The sequence below is a fragment of the Schistocerca nitens genome, chromosome 1, assembly GCF_023898315.1.
Source record: "Schistocerca nitens isolate TAMUIC-IGC-003100 chromosome 1, iqSchNite1.1, whole genome shotgun sequence".
NCBI lineage: Eukaryota > Metazoa > Arthropoda > Insecta > Orthoptera > Acrididae > Schistocerca > Schistocerca nitens.
In genome coordinates, this window is record NC_064614.1 from 655,019,986 (window position 1) to 655,044,427 (window position 24,442).

A 24,442-nucleotide genomic window follows, 5' to 3' on the forward strand; every position below is an offset into this window, starting at 1 on the left:
GGTGGTGGGTGAGAGTATCCTGGTCACGAGTGCGGAGGAAGGAGCGGTAGAGCCTGCGGGATTCACGCAGAAGAAGGACGGCCTGTGGAGGAAGTGTAGGGCGGTGCGGGTGGATGAGTTTGGTAGGGACATGAGCCTCCACAGCGTCAGTGATGGTCTTCTGAAGGAAGGAAGAGGCATGGGTGATGTCATCAGGGTGGTGAAAGGTGAGGGGGTGGCTTTCGACCTGTAAGGCAATGGATTCCCGGTAGGCATCCCAATTGGCACGGTGGTAGACATTGACAGACTTTGGAGGGGCAGCTGGGCGGGTGGCTGCAGCGGTGGGACAGGTAGATGGTCACTACCGACGGGATTGAGGACATCAATGGCAATGCGACCAAGGAGGTTTAGGGATGCGAGGATAACATCGGGGATGGTGTTACTTTCAGGACGGGTGTGCTGTGGGAGAGGAACAAGGTCACCATGGAGGGTGGCAAGGAACTGATGCCACCGCCGAAGGGTGGCAGGGTCACGGCTGTGGATGTTGAGGTCAGCGGCGATCACATAGGTGGAGAAGGTACCGTCAACATGGGAAATGAAGTCTAAGGGGAGAGGAGCTGCAGGGCAGATATAGATAGTGGCACAGGTGACAGTGAGGGAGGGAAAAATAGGCTGAGGAGAAGGTGTTCGGTCGGGTCATTGAGGAGGGGTTGTGGCCGGACAGGGGGATGCTAGAGGTGGCCTAAGCGACCTCGCCTCGGGCTAGGGGAAGGGGATTGTCAGTGCGGTGAAGGAGATAAGGGGAGATGCGGACCACATGGTGGGGTTGGAGGAAGGTTTCATTAAGGATGAAGGAGTCAACCTGTTGCTGGGAGAGGGTATGCATGAAGAGGTATTTGTTTTCAGGGAGGGAGCGAATGTTGAGGTAGAGGAGACGATACTGTTGACGTGCCATGAGGTTGAGGGTGGGAAGGGTGCGGGAAGGGGAGAGAGGGGCTTAAACGAGGGTGTCTAGGTGGGTGAAGGTAAAGTGGGCCTGGTTGTGGGAGTATGTGGCGTAGGTGTTTAAGTGGAAAACTGAGCGGGCCGCAAGGGTAATCTGCTGGAGTGTGTGGGGGCGCTGGAGGGGGTGGATGTTCTGCAGGACGATGGTGAGGAACCGGATGATGTCTTCTGCTGTAGGGGGAGGGCGGATGGAATTGTTAGGGTGGATGGGTGGGTCAATGGGGCGAACGGGGACAGTGAGTTCAGGGTTGGTGGGAGGGGGCTTGGCTTTGCATTTGGAGGAATAGGTGGGGTGAGGTTCATTGCAGGTGTTGCAGGATGGGGGGGAGGCGAGGTTGGGACACTGTTTGAGAAAGTGGGAGGCTTTACAATGGGGGCAGGTGGGTGGGTTCTTGCAGTTTTGGGTGAGGTAGTCATTGTACAGAAGACAACGCTGGCAGCGCTGGACTAGGCAGAGCAGGTCCCTATATACGAAACTGGAGGGAGCGGCTATTGGCCGCTGTCTGCACGTGGCGTAGCGGTGGCGCCCTCGCTGCGCGAGAGCCGCTGCGCGGAATAGCCGCCGCAGAGGCGGAGCCCTCTATGGGCTGACCCATTTGTTCTGGCGCATGTTCGACTTCCGCGGCGGAAGGTACTAGACTTACGGTGCTGATTCTAGGAAATCGACTGACGCACATACGACCTGTTATTATCTGCATCAGCTATGGAAGATTACATGGTCACCTGCTACCGGTTTTACATTGCTCCAAACTGAACAGATTGTTCCTTTAAGGCGACTACTAACATTTTGTCTGATACGCTTATTGTTAGGAACCAGTTACTCTGATTTTCAGTAATATTAGTTGTCTAAGTGAAACTTCAAAAACATAGCAATTGAAATGTCGTTTAATCGTTGCACACTCGATGGGTTTTGCTTATTCTTTTGTCTATCTTCCACATACGTCGAGAAAAAATCCAACCTGCTTATGTGATGCGGGTTAGGGTATTTGTACTTCTTGCTCCTAGTTACTGCATATGTTAAATTATTCGTCATGAAGATCTTCTTACGGCGGTTTATGATAAAGGTTGTCAATGTTTCAGCCTTTCAGATGTAGTATTTCGGATACAATCTTGAGCGAGGAGCTCTGTTTCACAGAGGAAGACTGCACTGTAGTTCCTTCTCTAGATTGTCGCACAGATGACAAAATGGTAGACATTGAAATAGATGACAGAGGGATAGAAAAACAATTAAAATCGCTCAAAAGAGGAAAGGCCGCTGGACCTGATAAGATACCTGTTCGATTTTACACAGAGTACGCGAAGAAACTTGCCCCCCTTCTTGCAGCGGTATACCGTAGGTCCCTAGAAGAGCGTAGCGTTCCAAAGGATTGGAAAAGGGCACAGATCATCCCCGTTTTCAAGAAGGGACGTCGAATAGATGCGCAGAACTATAGACCTATATCTCTAACATCGATCAGTTGTAGAATTTTGGAACACGTATTATGTTCGAGTATAATGACTTTTCTGGAGACTAGAAATATGCTCTCTAGGAATCAGCATGGGTTTCGAAAAAGACGATCGTGTGAAACCCAGCTCACGCTATTCGTCCACGAGACTCGGAGGGCCATAGACACGGGTTCCCAGGTAGATGCCGTGTTTCTTGATTTCCGCAATGCGTTTGATACAGTTCCCCACAGTCGTTTAATGAACAAATTAATAGCATATGTACTATCAGACCAATTTTGTGATTGGATTGATTGGATTGAAGAGTTTCTAGATAACAAAACGCAGCATGTCATTCTCATTGGAGAGAAGTTTTCCGAAGTAAGAGTGATTTCAGGTGTACCGCAGGGGAGTGTCGTAGGACCGTTGCTATTCACAATGTGTATAAATGACCTCGTGGATAACATCGGAAGTTCACTAAGGCTTGTTGCTGATGATGCTGCATAATATCGAGAGGTTGTAACAATGGAAAATTGTACTGAAATGCTGGAATTGTCGCATGGTGCAGGGAATGACAATTGAATCTCAATGTAGACAAGTGTAATATGCTGGGAATACATAGAAAGAAAGATCCTTTATCATTTAGCTACAATATAGCAGGTCAGAAACTGGAAGCAGTTAATTCCAAAATTACCTGGGAGTAGGCATTAGGAGTGATTTAAAATGGAATCACCACATAAAATTAATCGTCGGTAAAGCAGATGCCAGACTGAGATTCATTGGAAGAATCCTAAGGAAATGCAGTCCGAATACAAAGGAAGTAGGTTACAGTACACTTGTTCGCCCACTGCTTGAATACTGCTCACCGGTGTGGGATACGCATCAGATTGATAGAAGAGATAGAGAAGATCCAACGTAGAGCAGCGGGGTTCGTTACAGGATCATTTAGTAATTGCGAAAGCGTTACGGAGATGATAGGTAAACTCCAGTGGACGACTCTGCAAGAGAGACGTTCAATAGCTCAGTACGGGCTTTTGTTGAAGTTTCGAGAACATAAAATGGTTCAAATGGCTCTGAGCACTATGGGACTCAACCGCTGAGGTTATTAGTCCCCTAGAACTTAGAACTAGTTAAACCTAACTAACCTAAGGACATCACAAACATCCATGCCCGAGGCAGGATTCGAACCTGCGACCGTAGCGGTCTTGCGGTTCCAGACTGCAGCGCCTTTAACCGCACGGCCACTTCGGCCGGCTCGAGAACATACCTTAACCGAGGAGTCAAGCAGTATATTGCTCCCTCCTACGTATATTTCGCGAAGAGACCATGAGGATAAAATCAGAGAGATTAGAGCCCACACGGAGGCATACCGACAATCTTTCTTTCCACGAGCAGTACGAGACTGGAATAGAAGGGAGAACCGATAGAGGTACTCAAAGCACCCTCCGCCACACACCGTCAGGTGTCTTGCGGAGTATGGATGTAGATGTAAGGACGTCCGGTATATTGTCCTCTTCTTGTATGAAAGTGTCCCACCTTCTGCGTTTAGGAGGAAAGAAACGGCTTAGGCTCGAGGTTAACAAGATGGTAAGTGTGACTCGCCTGTGTTTATAAGCTTTTACGTATTGAGATGGATGTCGAGCTCGCTGGTACAGTTGCTCCTCAGCCTCACAGGAGCACACTATACCTAATCCTGCGGGGAGTTGCAACTGTTGATTCCCATGTGGTTCTTTCGGAGGATATTATTCCCTGTGTGAGCTTAATGTATGGTATTAGTTATGTGTGACTGATATGTCAAAGAACTACCGATAACGGTATCCAAATATTTTGTGGTAGGTTACGATTATCATTAATACAGATCTCCATTTGACATTTGGCATACCTGCTATGAAGAATAAATGACGATAATTCTAATTTACTTGGGGTGATAGCTGCCGCATGTGACTGAGAGATCATTTGTCAATGTACTTTTAATTTATTCTATGGCTCTGAAGTCGGTACCAGTGTCTCAGTCATCTAAGTAAGTGAACTTATCTTTTTCACGAATATGTGCAGTTCGTGGCTTGAAAAGAATTGGTGCAAGCACAGAACCTGGCCAAATCCAGGCGTCGCTGTGTTTCTGATTTCGTTACCTAGGATAACATGTGCCGCATAGCAATTTTTTAATAGCATAGCTACACGTTTATAGGGTTGGGAACTCCCGAAGCAGCTCCTCCCGTCGGTAGGATTGACCTTCCACGTTCCATTTGCGTTTCTCCTCGTTGTTGCTAATCAAGAAACGGTTACTGGCGGCTAAATAATCAACATTTGTTGATCTCGTAGTAACAGTCGAAAACAATGGTTTTTCTTAAAGGGATTAAAGGTTCCATACTTTGTTAGTGATGGAAGCCAACTACAGCAATTGCAACCATTTTGGGAACTGTAGGAATATTGCTCCATTGAGAAGGTCAATAGTTCGCTCTATGCAGTTTATGGACCTCTTTATGACTCGACAGATACAGCACAAAGGAGAGGATTTTGCTGACTTCACAGAGCTTTACGTAAACTAAACAGTTTTGTGACTATTTTCTTGTACATGATTCTAAATTCCGGTCACCAGAAAAAATTGAGAGAGTGATGTCTGTACAACGATTAAAAAAACAAATAATTCCGATTTGATGTACCAGTACTCTGAATGTCCATATCTGATGGCGATCCATGAATTCAGAAATCGAGGTGTTAGGTTAACCCCTTCGTCCAGACAGGCAGCACTAATGATATTAAAAAAGCTGCAGTCCCAAATACGGAAAAATAAATTGGAGAGTACAATGAGCATCATGCACCAATATATTAGGAGCCGAGGGAAACAAAGTTAATAATTGTATTATTTACCTACATGAACTGCGCGTGGGAAATTATGTACTTTTCCTTCCTGGACGCAATGCAAATAGTGTGATACAAATGTTAAATGCTGAAGATTATAAATTAGCAAATTTCTATTACAGAAGCAGTATGGAGCAAAGAGGAGTTGTCGCGTATATAAAAAAACTGCACTAATTCAGAATTATATCACAAGTAGTTTTTGTGCTCACTAAGTCTTGGAAGTACGTACATGCGAAATGAAGCTGCTTAACAGCACAATTATATTACACTTTACAGATCTCCTTGCTCTCACTTGGGAAGTTTTCATAAATTCTAAAGAAAATTTGAAGCACTAGTACGTCAATTGTCCAACAAAATGAGACAAGCGATATATTGTGGTGATTTCGATATTAATTTTTTTATTGGGCCTGAGAAAAGAAATACTTTGGACCTAAACTCAGTTGTCAGCTTTCTCGCCTGAACTGAACAGAACACTGGCACTTTAATAGACATCTTTGCATGGAAGGACGTAGTTCACAGAGTCAAAATTGATCTAGCTTTATAGCATCATTGAACCACGATGACCAATTACCTATAACAAACAACATGACATATGTAAAAAATGTTAATTAGGAAAACAATTAGAATGAATAATGAGCTCACAAACAGCAATAAAGCATCAGCTGAAATAAATTACCTTAGGCAGTGGTTGTAAATTTCACAATAAATGTCTTTATAAATCAATTTCTCTCTTTCATGACTATTTTCTAGAAATAGGACACCAGTAGTGAGTCAAAGGATCCTTGGATAACAATGAGTATGTAGATATCATGCAGCAGAAAATAGGACTACTCGAAGGGTCAGAATAAGCGCAGATGTACTACTACTTTCGTATTATAGAAGTATCGTTCTTTATTGAGCAGGATCATTAGAAATTCAGAAAGCTACCATTGCATGCCACAAGTTAATAAAGCTGAAAATTGAAACAAGGTAATATGGAGTGTAGTTGGAGGGGAAAAGGGAAAGTATATCAGGAAAGACGTTTCAGTAACTAAAACTAATGAAAAAATATTCTGTTACACTAAGCATACAGCAAGCCTCTTTTAACAATCACTGTTTGAACTCAGCATGATCAGGTCAATAGAAAAAGCAAGGCACTACATGCAACAGTCCGATATATTCGAGATCGCACCTAATACATTCGGGGGAATCAGGAAAATAATTAACTCTCTTTGAAATAAAAATTGTCGTGTAGCTGATAACACTTCAAACAAAGCATTAAAAGCACATTCTTCTGATATGGCCATTTCATCACTGTCATAACTATCTTCCCAGTCAGACTGAAGTATTCCATTCTTATAATTACAAAGACAGTCAGACAGATATCAATAACTATCAATCGGTTTCACTATTAACTTCCTTTCCAAAAGCTTGGGAAGGGCAACGTATTTTAGAGTGAAAATATAAGAGTGTGATTCACACATAATTTAGATTCGAGAACGACCTGTGCACTGAATTTGCTATATGCCAATTCACTGAACGTGACTTCATTTATCTGCAAGGACAAAATTTCACCTGTTTTTGAGGGCTATGTTATACATTTAAGTGTGCAAATCATATTTTTGAGGAAAAGCTTAGAGTAAGGGTTCAGTAATGTTTAACTGTTAGAAGAAAACGGGATGTCGTGATAAAACTACTAAGTTCCTAATGGTGATGCACATGGTTCAACTCAAGGAGCACTTCTGTTCTTGTTACGTACAAATGACCTTCCATCCTACACTGAGTAGAGGTCTCTGCTGAGAGTACATCATAATCAAGCCAACAGAGTTACAACAAATGAAGGAGCAATTAATGGAATATTCAAATAGATTTTAGTGACGAAGCTACATATAATGAAACTTCCCGTCAGATTCAAATTGTGTGCCGGAGCAAGACTCGAAGTCTGGACCTTCGCCCTTCGCGGGAAATTGTTCAACGAAGTGGTAGCGCACTTTCTCGCGAAGGGGAAAAGTCCAGACTTCGAGTCTTGCTCCGGCACACAATTTTAATCTGACGGGAAGTTTGATATCAGCGCACACCCCGCTGCAGAGTAAAACATTCATTCTCAGGTGATATATAATACCAATAAATCAATTTTTCCCACTAGGAAATTGAGTAGACAAAAAATCTGAATTTGATGTTTCATCAGAAGTTGTAACACGAAAAAAGTATTCATTCATATTACGAAAGTAAATAACTGCAACCATTCGCAGGGTTTACGCGCACATATCACGTAAGCGTTTGTTAAATTGATGAGAATATTAATTACAGTCTGAAATTACATTCATTCAGTGAAGAATTCTGAGATCAATTTTAGTTTCGGTGTAACAACAGTATTAAGAAACTGTGGTATCTCGTGAAATCATGCTTATACTCACACAATTACGTATTTTTTAAACATGCGCTGTTGCTATGCAATTGTTCCAAATTTTTATATCTATAATGTACATTGTCTATGGAATATGTAAATAATGGACTGAGCAGGAAAGAAGCGAGAAAGCATTCAAGGAACGACTGACTTTAATGTATCATAACTATTTTCTACTTTGTTGTCTTTAACTTGATTTCGCTGTTCTCCCTGAACAAAAAAAAATGAACTAGAAGTAACACAAATCACTGTTTAGATCACGATGTCTATTCCCATCAAATCACTCAGATAAGCATGAATAACGGCTCTGTGAAGCAACTGTAGTCACAAGAATCATCTGTATGCGGAAGTAAAGGATTCCAGTCAACATTTGATTTTGTTATTAGTTGAGATATGGAAGTAAAATGCAGAAATAGTTGTAATTAATGGACGTAGGAAAAATTTAGTAAACAAGAAATTCTCGAATGCATCTCCCTTCCCTTATGTTCTAAAAAGATTCAATTTTTGATTATTTCAATAGAAACTCAGAACACTGCGTACAAGGTCGTTGTAAAGCTTAATTAATGTTCCTTTGAAGTTCAAAGGAAATTGGAATCGAGTGCAGTGCTATGGCGCTACTGCAGACCGAAAAGGGTAGTAATGACGAGATCTGAAGAGCAGCGGAATCAATATGTAGATATGCGAGAACACCAAACCGAATGAAATTTATTAAAACGATGTCACTAGCGAAGCAGATAACAAGACCGTATGTCACAGCAGGAAGAGAGTTTGGACCTACAAAATGCGTTGCTGCCATGTCTGACATTTTAGGCACTCGGCTGCGAGGTTACCAGCGTCGACGCTAAAGTGTTTTGAAACTCTAGAGATAAAAATTTTTAAAGCTCAGGGGCCAGGAATTATTGTCCCTCCAAAAAGCCTTATGCATTTTCAGTTGTTCTTCGTTAAATAATGTTGAACAATACCTCATTCACAAGCATTTCCTAAAATCACCAAAAGCGTTATCACAAACCAGATTGTTATAGTATTTTTCCAAGATGACACCTAATAGAAACGTATCGAGCAGACTGTAGAGTATGTCAGCTACTCACACAGAATAGTAAAACTTTAATCATACTCATTATATGTTAGATGAGGAAGACAGAAAGTCCCTCGCTAACTGTAATTTTCCCCTTCCGTTGATAAGTAAAATATTCATGATTAAATAGGCTGTTTGTCCACGGCAAATACTGCGTCCTTGTAGATCATTATCCGTCGCATTATCTGTAAGAATAAGTATAAAACAGGTCGAGGAAGATACATGTCCCTGCGCTGTAACACAAGTGAAACAGTTCCAAATACTGAAACTGAATGACCAATACGGCACATAGAGATCATTCATATATATACATTCCCATGTCTCGATAATTAAATGGACACCCTAGCTGCAAACAGGCGTTGATGTACTTCATTGGGGACATGCTGAAAATGTGTCCATTTAATTATCATTTCATTTCTAGCAAAGCTGCATGGTCATCCACGGTAACTGTTCTTTCGGGAACAGATACTACCGTCATATATAGTTAAAATATGGCTTCCCGGCCATTGACCTTCTTGTGCGAACGCACACGCTATGCCCGAACTCGTACGGGACTTGGTAGATTAATCTCCCACGAGTAATGAGTATGATGGGCAAACATCTATTAGGCACACTACGAATGTAGTGGTGTGGACATGTTGGGAATGTGGATCTCACGGGGAGCGTGCAAGGGATAAGTCCCTGCAGACGCACTATCCTCTGAGCCCGCGGTGGCTCAGATGGATAGAGCGTCTGCCATGTAAGCAGGAGATCCCGGGTTCGAGTCTCGGTCGGGGCACACATTTTCAACATGTCCCCAATGAAGTACATCAACGCCTGTTTGCAGCTAGAGTGTCCATTTAATTATCATTTCATTTCTAGCAAAGCTGCATGGTCATCCACGGTAACTGTTCTTTCGGGAACAGATACTACCGTCATATTCCCATGTCTAATCTGTATTTCAGTGCGACGAGATTCATCATCGAGTATATTACTCATAGTAAGAGAGATGTAGACTTTTCAGTTTTGGTTACCATCTTAAGTTTATATGCTGCGAGCCGGTTTTGTCTTTTTGTCTCATTATTCATCGTCAGTCCAAGCTACCAGAATATCAGACAAGCGAGTTATTTCGAGTTCTAAGGTGCGTATTTTTTAATTTAGTGACCACCGAGTCTTCTGAAAAAATCCGTGGGCTGTGGTGTGTAATCTGTGGACAAATTGCTGATACCGTGCTATCCAGTGTAGATCATCAGGAGCATCATCAAGAGCTACATTCAGACCGCTACTGAGCGTAAAATATTGTATGCATTGAAGGCACCTAATACGCCTTTTAGCTGTGTTGACCAGACCACAGCTGCGTGCTAGACAATGTACGCAATCAACGTCTGACAGATCATTATGCATAATGATGTGGGAGAGCGCTTTATGCCAAATATCCACAACGTGGACCTCCACTTGAGGCAACCGCAATTATGAAGCCCAGCTAGTTGGTGTCGCTGTCCCAGAGTGAATGATTATTAGATTTGATGGCAGCAGCCGATAGCAGATGAGCGACGCTAGAGACTTCCCAGCACACAGTTGCAGACATCTTTTGGCAGCCGTTTTCTTTAGTTCTGTGCACACGTCTTGCAAACGTCGTTCTACAAAGTGCACTTCCATCAACGTTGTGTCCAACTTGGTATCAGCCTATAGTTTAGTTAATCTACTGATGCCATTTATGTCATAAAAAATACAGAAAATTCAAAATAGCACTCTCACCAGTGTCCTGAAATAGGTTGTAATGCAACACTTAAATACATTACAAATAAGATATTAGCTGCATACACAGTTGAGGATGCCATCTGTATGACATAGAGGTACAGTAACTGAGTAATAGTTATCATCCAGTGATCTATCATAAGATAGATACATGGAGATTTACTGTAATATTTTTTTTCTAGAGCTGTTTCTAGAGCGCCAGCAGCCGCAATCAACGACCTGCCAATAAAGCAACCCTCTACATTGTATTATACTGCGCGCTGAGCTCCTTTCGGAAGGCGACAATAGGGCCCAGGACACTGGTCTCCCCTTCTGGGAACTTCCACATGGTACGTCTTTGACGCGGTCAGCTACAAACATCTGTATTTAAACTCCGGCCCAGCCATTACGCTATCCGCATTGCAGCACCATATCATGATATTTCCCATATGTTGCTGCGAGATCAACAGAGTCTTACTGACGCAGTCACACACTGAAGTGACAAAAGTCGTGGGATAGCGATATGCAGTTACACAAATGGCGGTAGCATCGCGTGCATATAGTATGAAAGGACTGTTATTTGTACTCAGGGCACTCATGTGAAAAGGCATCCGACGTTATTATGGTCGCACCATGGGAATCAATAGACTTTGAACGCGAAATGGTAGTTCAAGCGAGACACATGGGACGTTACACTTCGGAAATCGTTAAGGAATTCAATATGCCGAGATCCACAGCGTCAAGAGCGAGCCGAGAATACCAAATATCAGGCATTATCTCTCACCTAGGACATCGCAGTGGCCGACGGCCTTAACGACCGAGAAGAGCGCCGTTTGTAGAATTTTCAGTGCTAAAAGACAAGCAATGCTGCTTGAAATAGCTGCAGAAATCAACGTGGAACTTCCGACGAACGCGTTAGGAAGGAGCGGCGATATCTGGTGTTAATGGGCTATAGGAACGCGAGTGCGTTTGCTAACAGCACGACATCGCATGCAGCACCTTTCTGGTTGGACCCTAGACGACTGGAAAACCGTGGTCTAGTCAGATGAGTCCCTATTTCAGTTGGTAAGAGCTCACTGTAGTGTTAGAGTGTGGCGCAGACCCTAAGAAAACGGTCGCACGTTGTCAATAAGGCACTGTGCAAGCTGATGGTGGCTCCATAAGGGTGTCGGCTGTTCATACATGGAATGGATTGGGTCCTCTGGTCCCACTGATCCGGTCATTGACTGGAAATGGTTACTCTCGGCCACTTGGAGACTGTTTGCAGCCGTTCATCAAATTCATGTTCCCAAACAACGATGGAATTTTCATGGGTGTCATCGAGCTACAATTGTTCGCGATTGGCTTGAATAACATTCTGAACGATTCGAGCGAATGATTTGGCCACCCTAATCGCTCGACATGAATCCCATAGAATATTTACGGGATTTAACGAGAGGTAATTCGTGCACAAAATCCTGCGCCAGAAACCCATTCGCAACTATGGACGGCTGTAGAGACCGGATGGCTCAATATTTCTGAAGGGTACTTCTAACGACTTGCTGAGTTAATGCCATGTCTAGTTGTTGCCGGACAAAAAGAGGTCAGACGCTATGTGCCAAGACTGTCGTCACTTTAGCTGGGCTACGCTGTGTCGGACGCTGCCATACTTAAGGCACAGCCGCCACCGCTGCCACCAGCTGCGAACCGCCGGCTAGCGCCTGTCCGCCTGTCGAGTAACATGCCGCTGCCTCAGTCGGATGCAGACGACGAACCAGTTCCCTGTTCTCCAGCCAGAGTTAGCTCGTCGCTGTCGTCTGACAATGCTGGCCGTCTCTTGGCGAGTGCTCTGGCCGCCGCCGCCGAGTTGGGAATGACGTGTCGAGGTTCACCGTGCAAGCAGCCTGCCTTCCACCTGAGCGCGAACGCCGCAGGCCGTACGCTGCACCTGCGACTCTAACGCAAGAATATTACGGCATAACGCCGGGAGCCCCATATACAAATAAATGTTCAAACCTAAGAGAATAATGAAGAATCGTTACCTTCACCAGTGTTGCAGCCACCCATAACGTCCTTCAGTCTCCCTCGCCATCATCGTAAACCATGGCACCCGAGGTGGGAGTCGTGCGCTTCCTCACAAGCAGCACGACGGTTCTCTCTACCCAGCAGTGCTCACTGCAGACTCTACCCACCAGAATACATTTTCTGTGGTTCACTTCAATAGTATGAGATCAATAGTCGTGTTCAAGAAGAGGTTGGACGATTGTCTGGCCTTTGTAGCACAATCAGGACGTTGACTACAATGTAATGTTCAAATGTGTGTGAAATCTTATGGGACTTAACTGCTAAGGTCATCAGTCCCTACGTTTACACAGTACTTAACCTAAACTATCCTAAGGACACACACACACACACACACACGCCCATGCCCGAGGGAGGACTCGAACCTCCGCCGGGACCAGCCGCACGGACCATGACTACAGCGCCGCAGACCGCTCGGCTAATACCACAATGTAATCTGAGGTTTACTGAGTCACCTCTTACCTAGTGAGAGTGAGAAAATATCCTGGGATGCCTGTCATGAGTGATTCTAGAACGCAGGGGATAAGTTCTGATTCGTACGAAGGCAACATGTAATTAAACCTTTCACGCAACGACGCAAACTCAGCACAATAGGCTGTAGCATGGTAAGACTGGACCAAAGTAACACATCAGGCAATCACCATCGACAGTTGCACGTAACATTTTATTTGGTACCTTTAAGTAGGAGAACTTGACAATAAATCACATGTTTAAAACTGCCACACATCTTTAAAATTTACCATTCAGATGAAAATAAATTAGTTCAAATTGAAACATTCATAAAACCGCAGCACTTATGGCCTATTACACATTTACTGAAATGAGTTAAATTTTATACCTAATGTACTCTTTCATTACGACAGTGAGTGTTATTACAAAAATAATTCAGTTAATTTAGTAGATAACATACAAAATTTTAGGTGAACAAACAAGCTCGTGAGATTCCACAGCTACGCTCAGAAAACGGACGTCCGCCCGTTCAGCTGTTTTCAATACAGGCTCGACATGGCCCCACACACGGGAGCAGCAACGGTCACGAATGGGCACGAGAAAATCCCAGAACTAGTGGGTATCTACAACAGACTGACATCTGCCTTAAATGACTAGAAACACAATAACTCATTATAGCACATCAGTAAAATTAATACATGAAATTAATTACAATATTGATCGACTGTCATTTAAGGAATTCTAGTACCACCATCAATAGAATAACAACTGGCGTCTCCATAACTGGTAATAATTTAGAAAATACTGATTTCTCTCAGACACGCTATTAGTTCAAACAGAAAAGTAACACATAGCGACTGGCCATCTTAGCTCCGTGGTGTGATATAAATACAATAAACTGGCGGTATCTAAACAAGGACCAGCAAACTGTTTCTGATGGCGGTTAAACCTTGACATTAGGGATCTACAACGGAATGTCTCAGTACTCCAGGTTCTCGTAAATGTTAATGATCACACCACATACACCTTAAAACATTACGTACTAAACCATTTAAAATCAACACAATGTAGGCCAGACTCAGGAGTAGCGACGACCGCCCAAGAAAATACACTCCTGGAAATGGAAAAAAGAACACATTGACACCGGTGTGTCAGACCCACCATACTTGCTCCGGACATTGCGAGAGGACTGTACAAGCAATGATCACACGCACGGCACAGCGGACACACCAGGAACCGCGGTGTTGGCCGTCGAATGGCGCTAGCTGCGCAGCATTTGTGCACCGCCGCCGTCAGTGTCAGCCAGTTTGCCGTGGCATACGGAGCTCCATCGCAGTCTTTAACACTGGTAGCATGCCGCGACAGCGTGGACGTGAACCGTATGTGCAGTTGACGGACTTTGAGCGAGGGCGTATAGTGGGCATGCGGGAGGCCGGGTGGACGTACCGCCGAATTGCTCAACACGTGGGGCGTGAGGTCTCCACAGTACATCGATGTTGTCGCCAGTGGTCGGCGGAAGGTGCACGTGCCCGTCGACCTGGGACCGGACCGCAGCGACGCATGGATGCACGCCAAGACCGTAGGATCCTACGCAGTGCCGTAGGGGACCGCACCGCCACTTCCCAGCAAATTAGGGACACTGTTGCTCCTGGGGTATCGGCGAGGACCATTCGCAACCGTCTCCATGAAGCTGGGCTACGGTCCCGCACACCGTTAGGCCGTCTTCCGCTCACGCCCCAACATCGTGCAGCCCGCCTCCAGTGGTGTCGCGACAGGCGTGAATGGAGGGACGAATGGAGACGTGTCGTCTTCAGCGATGAGAGTCACTTCTGCCTTGGTGCCAATGATGGTTGTATGCGTGTTTGGCGCCGTGCAGGTGAGCGCCACAATCAGGACTGCATACGACCGAGGCACACAGGGCCAACACCCGGCATCATGGTGTGGGGAGCGATCTCCTACACTGGCCGTACACCACTCGTGATCGTCGAGGGGACACTGAATAGTGCACGGTACATCCAAACCGTCATCGAACCCATCGTTCTACCATTCCTAGACCGGCAAGGGAACTTGCTGTTCCAACAGGACAATGCACGTCCGCATGTATCCCGTGCCACCCAATGTGCTCTAGAAGGTGTAAGTCAACACCCTGGCCAGCAAGATCTCCGGATCTGTCCCCCATTGAGCATGTTTGGGACTGGATGAAGCGTCGTCTCACGCGGTCTGCACGTCCAGCACGAACGCTGGTCCAAGTGAGGCGCCAGGTGGAAATGGCATGGCAAGCCGTTCGACAGGACTACATCCAGCATCTCTACGATCGTCTCCATGGGAGAATAGCAGCCTGCATTGCTGCGAAATGTGGATATACACTGTACTAGTGCCGACATTGTGCATGCTCTGTTGCCTGTGTCTATGTGCCTGTGGTTCTGTCAGTGTGATCATGTGATGTATCTGACCCCAGGAATGTGTCAATAAAGTTTCCCCTTCCTGGGACAATGAATTCACGGTGTTCTTATTTCAATTTCCAGGAGTGTACATTCAACCGCACAGAGCCCAGTAGTGGATTCCGACTGCAGTTCACAGGACAAGTAGGACCCTCACCCTCTTGCTTGTCCGACGAAGCCAGCCGCCGCAGATCCCGATGCCAGGAGACATGAAGCAAGCGGAAAAACAACACCAACGGCTTCCCAATAACGTCTCTTTCCACGCTGGCGATATTTGCCACGGCGCCGTCACCCGAGTAAACAGCCCCTTCTGGACGTGCCCTGCTTGCTGGCTAACATCGGACCTTAGCTGTCCGCCACAGTTCCCAAAACGCCGTTACTGCTCGGCGGCCCAAAGCATAATCACTCCCTATTCCTCAGCTTTTCCACTCGCTCCCGATCGGCCCGGTAGGTGGCGCCAGCGCGCGCTCTGCGCACACCACCGGAAAGATGACCCATACCGGCGGCGGGAATATCGCTGACGAGCCACACGGCTCAGTGAGTACTGCAATAAATTTCTGATAATAACAGCGAATACTCTGTTCAAGAGTCACAAAGGGGGGAGAATAGGTGAAAACCGCTGGGAAATATGACAAGATTCCAGTTAAACCACATCATGGTTCAAATGGTTCAAATGGCTCTGAGCACTATGGGACTCAATTGCTGAGGTCGTAAGTCCCCTAGAACTTAGAAGTACTTAAACCTAACTAACCTAAGGACATCACACACATCCATGCCCGAGGCAGGATTCGAACCGGCGACCGTAGCGGTCGCGCGGTTCCGGACTGTAGTGCATAGAACCGCTTGGCCACTCCGGCCGGCCCACATCATGGTCAGGCAAGACGTAGCCAGGGGCAGATATAGACTTACATCACAATTTAGTAGACATGAAGAGTAGGTTGCAATTTAAGAGACTAGTCAGAAACAGTCAATGCGCAAAGAAGTGGGATAGGTTGCGTTTGATAACGAATGCAATACTACAGAAAAATCAAGGCACGTTCAGAGGATGTCAATGGTACAAGATGTTCGAAATTCTGAAATAAATAGGGGTAAGTTATAGGGAAAGACGGATAACGTACAAGAGCAAAGACGGGGAATAAGAGTGGAAGACCAAGAGCGATGTACTCGGATTGAAAAGGCTGCAAGACAGGGTATAATCTTTTGCCCCACCTGTTGGGATTACATGTCAAAAAACCAATGACGCAAATGAAAGAAAGGTTCAAAAGTGAGATTAAAACCCAGGGTAAAAGATATCAACGATAAGACTCGATTTTGACGTTGCTATCGCCAGTGAAAGAGAAGAAGAATTACAGGAACTGTAGAGTGGAATGTACAGTCTAGTAAGTACAGAGTAAATAGAAGAAAGTAATGAGAAGTAGCAAAAATGAGAGTAGCGAGGAACTTAACATCAGAAATGGGGGCCACGAAGTAGATGAAGTTACGGAATTCTGCCGCCTAGGCAGCAAAATAATGGACGGAGGAAGGAGGCCATAAAGAGCAAACTAGTAATGGCAAAAAGAGCATTCCTGGCCAAGAAAAGTCTACTGGTATCGAACATACGCCACAATTTGAGGAAGATATTTCTGAGAATGTACGTTTGGAGCACAGCATTGTATGGTAGTGAAACGTGGACTGTGGTAAAACCTGAACACAAGAGAATCGAAGCGTTTGAGATGCCGTTCTATAGAAGAATTTTGAAAATTAGATGGACTGATAAGTTAAGGAATGAGGAGCTTCTTCGCAGAATCAGTGAGAAAAGGAATATATGGAACATACTGATAAGTGTGATCATGCTAGGATATCTGTTAAGACATCAGGGAGTGACCTCCACGGTACCTGAGGGAACTGTAGAAGGTAGCAAATGTAGAGGAAGACACAGGGTGGAATATATTCAGCACACGATTGAGGACATAAATTGCAACTGCTACTCTGAGATAAAGAGGTTGGTACATCCGAGAGGAATTCGTCGCACGCGGCATCAAAGCAGCCACAAGACTGATTACCCCAGAAAAATGGGGACTGAATAAGGGTGCAAACACAAAACAATATTTTATTTATTTTCCCCATAGTTTGGCCTTGTTTGGAGACGTGTCATAGTGGCTGGATATCTTTGCAAATAAGTACTCCCTACCACTCCATGTAAAGCCTTGCCTTGTGCAGGGTCATTCCCCCCTGGCCTACCTCTCATCATTTTTTTCTCTTCCTGACCTGTAAATCTATTTAATAATTCGACAAATCACATTTGTATCGATTGAATCTATCTCTGATTTAATGAGACTGTAAAGTCGGAGCATCTTCTTCTTCTCTATTTAACAATATGGGCTTACGTAGAGGTTGGATTTTACTTTGTGAAACATGCTTTGGTGGTACGATGAGAGCGGTGTGTGGACAGCGGCCTGGCCGACTCTAGCATGTGGGCGTTGAGGGGCGGACGTGCATTCGTAAGGCACAGGGGATAAGAACAGGAAATGCCATCACCTGAGGTGTTACCCTGCGACGAGGCCAGCTTTCGCAGGCTAAGGGACAACACTGGCACCATAGCGAATCTTCCAGCAGAGGAGCGATCTACCGCGTACTCTTGCCGTTCGCCTCTCGGCTCTCCTACAAAGACACGGCGGACGGTTGGACGTCCAGCACAATTCGCAGTAGATGGGAGTCAAGAGGCCTATTTCTGCGCAGCCTATCTTTTCCCCTGGTCTGAAAGGAAGTAAAATATTCCAAAAGACGTCCTGTGTGTCGTTTTTTACCACCGAGCGCAGAGGCGACAGGCGGACGCTGCGACAGTGGGATGGGAGGAATTTGCCACCAACAATCAGAGAAAAGCGCCCTAAGAACTAGTGAAAAGTGGAATTTCAATTTCTTTCCATGCAAAACTACCCGTCATTAGCTGACTAATCGCGCGACTGCTACGGTCGCAGGTTCGAATCCTGCCTCGGGCATGGATGTGTGTGATGTCCTTAGGTTAGTTAGGTTTAAGTAGTTGTAAGTTCTAGGGGACTGATGACCACAGATGTTAAGTCCCATAGTGCTCAGAGCCATTTTTTTAGCTGACTACAAACATGAGTTCATGAGATGGTCCTAGGCACAGACTTCTTAGTACATAGCGGGCCGACGGATTGGAAGTTTCTTTTTTTTATCCTCGGTGGGAGTAAAACTAAAAATGCCATTCGCAGGAGCTAGGAAAAACTGGCGGACACAGTTCTTTAGTGCGAAATCACAGGCAGAGCAGCCAAAGCGCAGTGTCTTCCCTCTACTGCGGCCTTCACGTCACTTCATATGCAAGAAGCGAGGACAGTCTTAGGCTTGGAGATGGGGAGAGGCGAAGACTTCCCCTCCCTCAAGTAAATTCAGTCAGGCTCACCATGACTGAATTCACTGGTATAGTGCACGAGTGGTTCTCGCTCTTTCTTTCTATCTTTCTATCACGTAATGATTATATTCACACGACTCTATTTCGTTTAATGGATCTGTAGGAAATGGTCTACCATTTTAATACATATCTTTATCTGATAGCTATCCCAGACCCAACGTACTGTCTTTTGCAATGGATTTCGTGTATCAGTTGAATGTTCTTGAAGCGTATGTAACGAAAAATTGTAATGTTTTCTATTAATCTGCGCGCACACAGCAACATGTAGTAAAACAGGGATTTACGTGGATCAGGTATTTAATTTAATAATCGGTAAGTCCGTATCATGAAATTAATACGAACTTTAGGTACTTGGGAATCAGTGCATGGGCCACCTTGTCATTAAAACTGTTTAAATATAATTATGTTGCATAACTTGGTCAAGCGTTTGGATTTCGGGAGCGATTGGTACAGTTCAGACAAGTTGATACCGCCATTGCGCTCGCTTTCTGCGTTCTACTTTGATCTATTATAGACGATGGCTCTGCTTGCTCAGAGACGAGGGCTCTGCTTGCGACTCTTTCCAGCTATACACAATCAAATACCTTAACTACAATTGGAGACGAATGCCAGACAGAACCTCTTTTTATAATCTGACAGACAGAAGATACCAGCTATTACTCATTGTGATTGACACAGTCAGATACGTTATTCTCACCAGGAGACAAATACGATTACGAGCCAACACTTGCTTCTCTCTGTGTTCTGACACAAAATGTCAAATAATTTTCATTGCTACTACAGACAATATACACAGTATATGAAACGTAATCGCAGTTGAGAGTATGGAAAACCATCAGCTGTATAACAGAATGATAAAAATGAAAATATGTCCTGGACCGGTTCTCGCGCCCGGATTTCCCGCTTATCGTGAGCGGTCGCCCTAGCAATAGGCACGCTCCACGGCCAGGCTCAGACTTCCATTGTCGTCAACCAAGTGTCCATTATGTATATTCCCGTACAGGGTGACATTTTAATTGAAAGTCGCGTTCCCGGAGTCAGCGAATAAATACAATATTGAAGTGCCTGTGTTATTCAGGATTACGATGCAATATTCGTTCGGACACGAAAGCATGTCTAAAAAAAAAAAAATGCATCGTAATTCTGAGCAACACAGGCACTGCATATCATATCTTATTCTCAATTACAGCTTTTCTTGTTTAACAGGTAGAAAACACAAGATGATAACTGATGAAACGAAATAACTCTTGATGGATACTTATCGGAAACTCAGTTGTCTTCCCGGAACTCAATCTTCCTCCCTCGAATGTGTACGGATCTCTAACAGTTTTTACTGCAGCAACGTCAAAGTCCCACTCTCTTGTGATTTGGAGAATCGGCTGTGGTACTGCTCCCGACGACTACTAACTGTCTATCTGTGACCGCTTTCTGGTAACGATTTGTAATTCATGTTACCGACTGACTTGGTAGTCTGCTGCACTGTTCTCTGGAGTATCCTCTGACGTACTGACTTTTCACGCCTCTCGATTGAGTTTCTCACGTAGTGTCGCTTTCCCCTGGCTCTTCCGTAGGTATTCTTAAGGAATCTGGCAGATATTGCCTCTTCCCCCCCCCCCCCCCCCCGATCACACTGAGAATGGTGTTATTCTCGCCATTAGTTACCACACTTCCTCGTTCGTGGCATGTCGTCAATATGTCAAACGTAGCTCTGGCCAAGAAAGCTCTTTCCCATTGCCCACCCAACACTGCCTGTGCTCTGTCTTAACAGTGTTAATTAATTAAATTTCTTTTCATCACGACCAATCTTACATTAATAAACTGTGACAGCCATGAAAAATATTTGGGGCGTCGTTAAAGGGACATTAAAACCCAATTAGTTTTTTTTTATGATGAATATTTTATTTACCCGATTCACCTTTTGTCTCTTGCATTGGCTGTTGGTTTGACATGTATTAAGTCAGCAGACACCTAAACAGCAATGGGCTAACATTCGTCATAAATTCTCTTTTAGCACTTTCACCAAGATTTGCTTTACTTCTGCAGTTGAGCTAGTTTGACAACGTTCCAGATGAAATTCTGTCCGCTTATATAAGACTGGACACAAGTTGAGATATTACAACTGCGACCGATGCTACATATGTGCCAACAAAGTAGAAAACAGTAAGATAAACTAACGACATTTTTTGTATTTCCTTTTTTTAGTTAATAGCTTAATCTCCTGGCTTTGGGCATTGAATACAGCTTTGTTCCAGCACATATCATTTTTTCACTAGGTGCCTTCTTGATAAACCAGAAGCAGCAAAAGAAATGTACCTGGAAGGTAAAGTAATTTGATTTTCCAAGACTTAATTCAGGTAAACCCTTGAAAACATTTTTGTAATACAAAGAATTTGTGTGTTGGTTGGCTTTTGTTTGTTTTTTGTCTTCTTAAAACGTTGAATATACATTGAACAGCGAGAGAAACTGGTACACCTGCCTAATATCGTGTAGGGTCCCCGCGAGCACGCATAAGTGCCGTAACACGACGTGACATGGACTCGAGTAATGTTTGAAGTTGTGCTGGAGGGAACTGACAACATGAATCCGTAAGAGTACGAGGGGGGTGGATATCTCTTCTGAACAGGACGCTGCAAGACATCCCAGATATGCTCATTAACGTTCTTGTCTGGGGGGGTTGGTGACCAGCAGAAGTGTTTAAACTAAGGAGAATGTTTCCGGAGCCACTCCGTAGCAATTCTGGACGTGTGGGGTGTCACATTGTCTTGCTGAAATTGTCCAAGACCGACGGAATGCACAATTGAAATGAATGGATGCAGTGATCAGACAGGATACTTACTTAAGTGTCACCTGTCACACTATCTATACATGGCAGGGATCCTATATCACTCCAACAGAACACGCGACACACCATTACAGAGCCTCCACCAGCTTCAACAGTCCCCTGATGACATGCAGGATCCATGGATTCATGATATTGCCTCCGTACTCGTCCGTTCGATACAATCTGAAACGAGACACGTCCGACCAGGCAACATGTTACCAGTCATCAACAGTCTAATGTCGGTGTCGACGGGCTCAGGCGAGGCGTAAGGCTTTGTGTCGTGAAATTTTTATGGATATACAAGTCCTGATCGATGATGTTTCGTTGAGTGGCTCGCACGCTCAAATTTCTTTATGGCCCAGCATTGAAATCTGCAGCAATTTGCGGAAGGGTTGCACTTCTGTCACGTTGAACGATTCTCTTCAGTCGTCGTTGGTCCCGTTCTTGCAGGATTTTTTTCTGGCTGCAGCGGTATTGGAGACGACTGTGCAAACAGTGAATCACCATGTTCATCAAACAGTCTGATACCTTAAACTTTTCTAGACTGTTGACTACAACAGGAATAGAATACGGGTATTTTTTGTTGCCTAAGAACTTCTTAATAACCACGTTGCATTATAAACTACCGCCCCTCTCATTAAAAGTTATTTTTCATTCAAAGTTGGGATCGAATATCAGGTTTGGAATGTTGGCACCGAAAAACACGCCTTCTTTCAATTTCACTTCTGACAGATGTAGCCATTTGAGAGACTGTCTCTATTTTTAACCTTAAGCTGTGAGTTCAGTGCCCTTGAAGTTGAACCCTTTATGTGAAATATGTTCCACAGATGACTAACTAAAAATTAGATACTGATTTCAGCATGTCCTAACAAAGCTGGGTACTCGAACAAAGAATTAGTGTTGCCCGTGTTGAATATGACTCCACACTCTCTCGCGAAGTAAATGTTAGGGCTTCACAAGCAAGCAACCACCTCACCATAAGCCACAGAGACGTTGCTTCAAGTGCCCATTTCTTTATCATAACACAAAAGCAGATCAACACATCCTCTCAGCACGAGGCGACGGAAGAAAGTGTGTTCACAGCAGCAAGCTCTGTTAACAGAGGAATTCTTTTGGCCACCTGACCTCAAAATTTAGGCTACTTATGTAATACATGCCTTACAGTTTGTAGGTAAAAATAATCTACATTAGCAGATGGATAAATACCTACAAGTTCTGCCGGCCGCTGTGGCCGAGCGGTTCTAGGCGCTTCAGTCCGGAACCGCGCTGCTGCTACGGTCGCAGGTTTGAACCCTGCCTCCGGCATAGATTTGTGTGATGTCCTTAGGTTAGTTAGGTTTAAGTAGTCCTAAGTCTAGGGGACTGATGACCTCAGATGTTAAGTCCCATAGTGCTTAGAGCCGTTTGAACCATTTTGACTACAGGTTCTTTGAGGCAGAGAAGTCCTTATCAATATGTGAATAAATAAAAAGGACGAGAAGTGTCTACAGAAGGCGACTTCCACGCTGCTACCGAAGCACAAATTTCATATTTTTACGAACTGAAATATTATATGAAAAACGTATAATTAAGATTGCGTCAAATACATTTTTTAAAATAATTGGTGTTTATCATAAAACAATACTGGGTGATGCAATCAACACACTAATAAACAACTTTTATTAGAAAATCTTCTTCATTGTTGGCTTCTATAATGTTCACGTTCTTGGACGTCTCTTATGTAAAGTTGACAGTCGATTATGGCGTTATACATTTTCGTTTAAACTTGCAGAACTATTCCCAGACCTTCAGGGGTGTAGATAAGGATTGAGGGGGTGGACAATTTTTTTCCCTTTCTTTCCTTTTTTGTAGTGTGAAGTCACCCTCCTTGGAAATTACTTGTTGTAATGAATATAAAGTGTGGCGTCTGACATCAATAAACTTGAAGTAAAGGAAACATTACTTAAACAATGCAGTGATTTCCAAAACTTAAAGTTTTTAAAATTTAAGACTCTAGAGTTACTCAGAGTTTCATTCGTAGTGCTGTAATGACAGTGTGCGTAACAAATAATTTCGATCTATTTACAACAGCGTAACAACACTCAGTGGGTGTTTTCTAGTCAGTTATCAGTCACTGAGTTTTTTTTTTTTTTTTTCAAGAGGAGTAAACGACGGATGGAGTCTGTGGAAGTTTTAAAACGTTTGGTCGATTGTACAGTTCAAATGAAGTCATTATAGGGACCAGCTGTCTCCCCTGAAATTTTTGCATTGAACATATTTGCGCTGTCTTAATACAGAACATTCTAAATCCTTTACCGGGTCTCTCTTTGTAGTTACGCCTCCATAATCAGCATCTTCCACTCATTGCTGTTGTTATTACATGTCTCTCTCCCATTGTCTCCTTTGTCTACCATTTATTTACAGCGTATCAAACTGCCTCTGTTTACTTTCTCCTACTGCCTCCTTTTGGCTTTCTTCCTTACTGCCACTGTCGCCACCATACCTCGGCCGTACAAAAATTCTGGCGGTCCAACTTATTTTTTCCTCTAAGCCTACATGTTCAAAATTGCGGTACAATATTTCCCTCCACTACACATACAAGTTAAAGTTCGCCGTCCTGGGAGGGTTCAGCCCCCCCCCCCCCCCCAAGTTTATGTACGGTGACATGTTAGAGTCTTCTAAAGAGGGACCTACATTCACCTTTTTGTGCCCCGACAGGAGCACTTTTCCGCTGGTTCCCTTCTTTTGCATGTTACAGGAGGGTGTGCTACTCACAGAAAAGACTTCCGTAGAACAGTATAGTTTCGACAATTTATTTATATACTCCAGTACATTT

General features: G+C 44.3%; 1 protein-coding gene across 1 annotated transcript in view; it reads left to right on the forward strand.

Annotated features, from left to right (window-relative positions):
• Positions 1-12,165: 12,165 nt before the first annotated feature.
• Positions 12,166-24,442, forward strand: part of LOC126193002 (uncharacterized) — a 163,791-nt gene continuing 151,514 nt past the window's right edge. The window contains exon 1 of the mRNA XM_049932655.1: positions 12,166-12,361. Coding sequence (XP_049788612.1) covers positions 12,166-12,361 — 196 coding nt within the window. The remainder of the gene's footprint in view (positions 12,362-24,442) is intronic.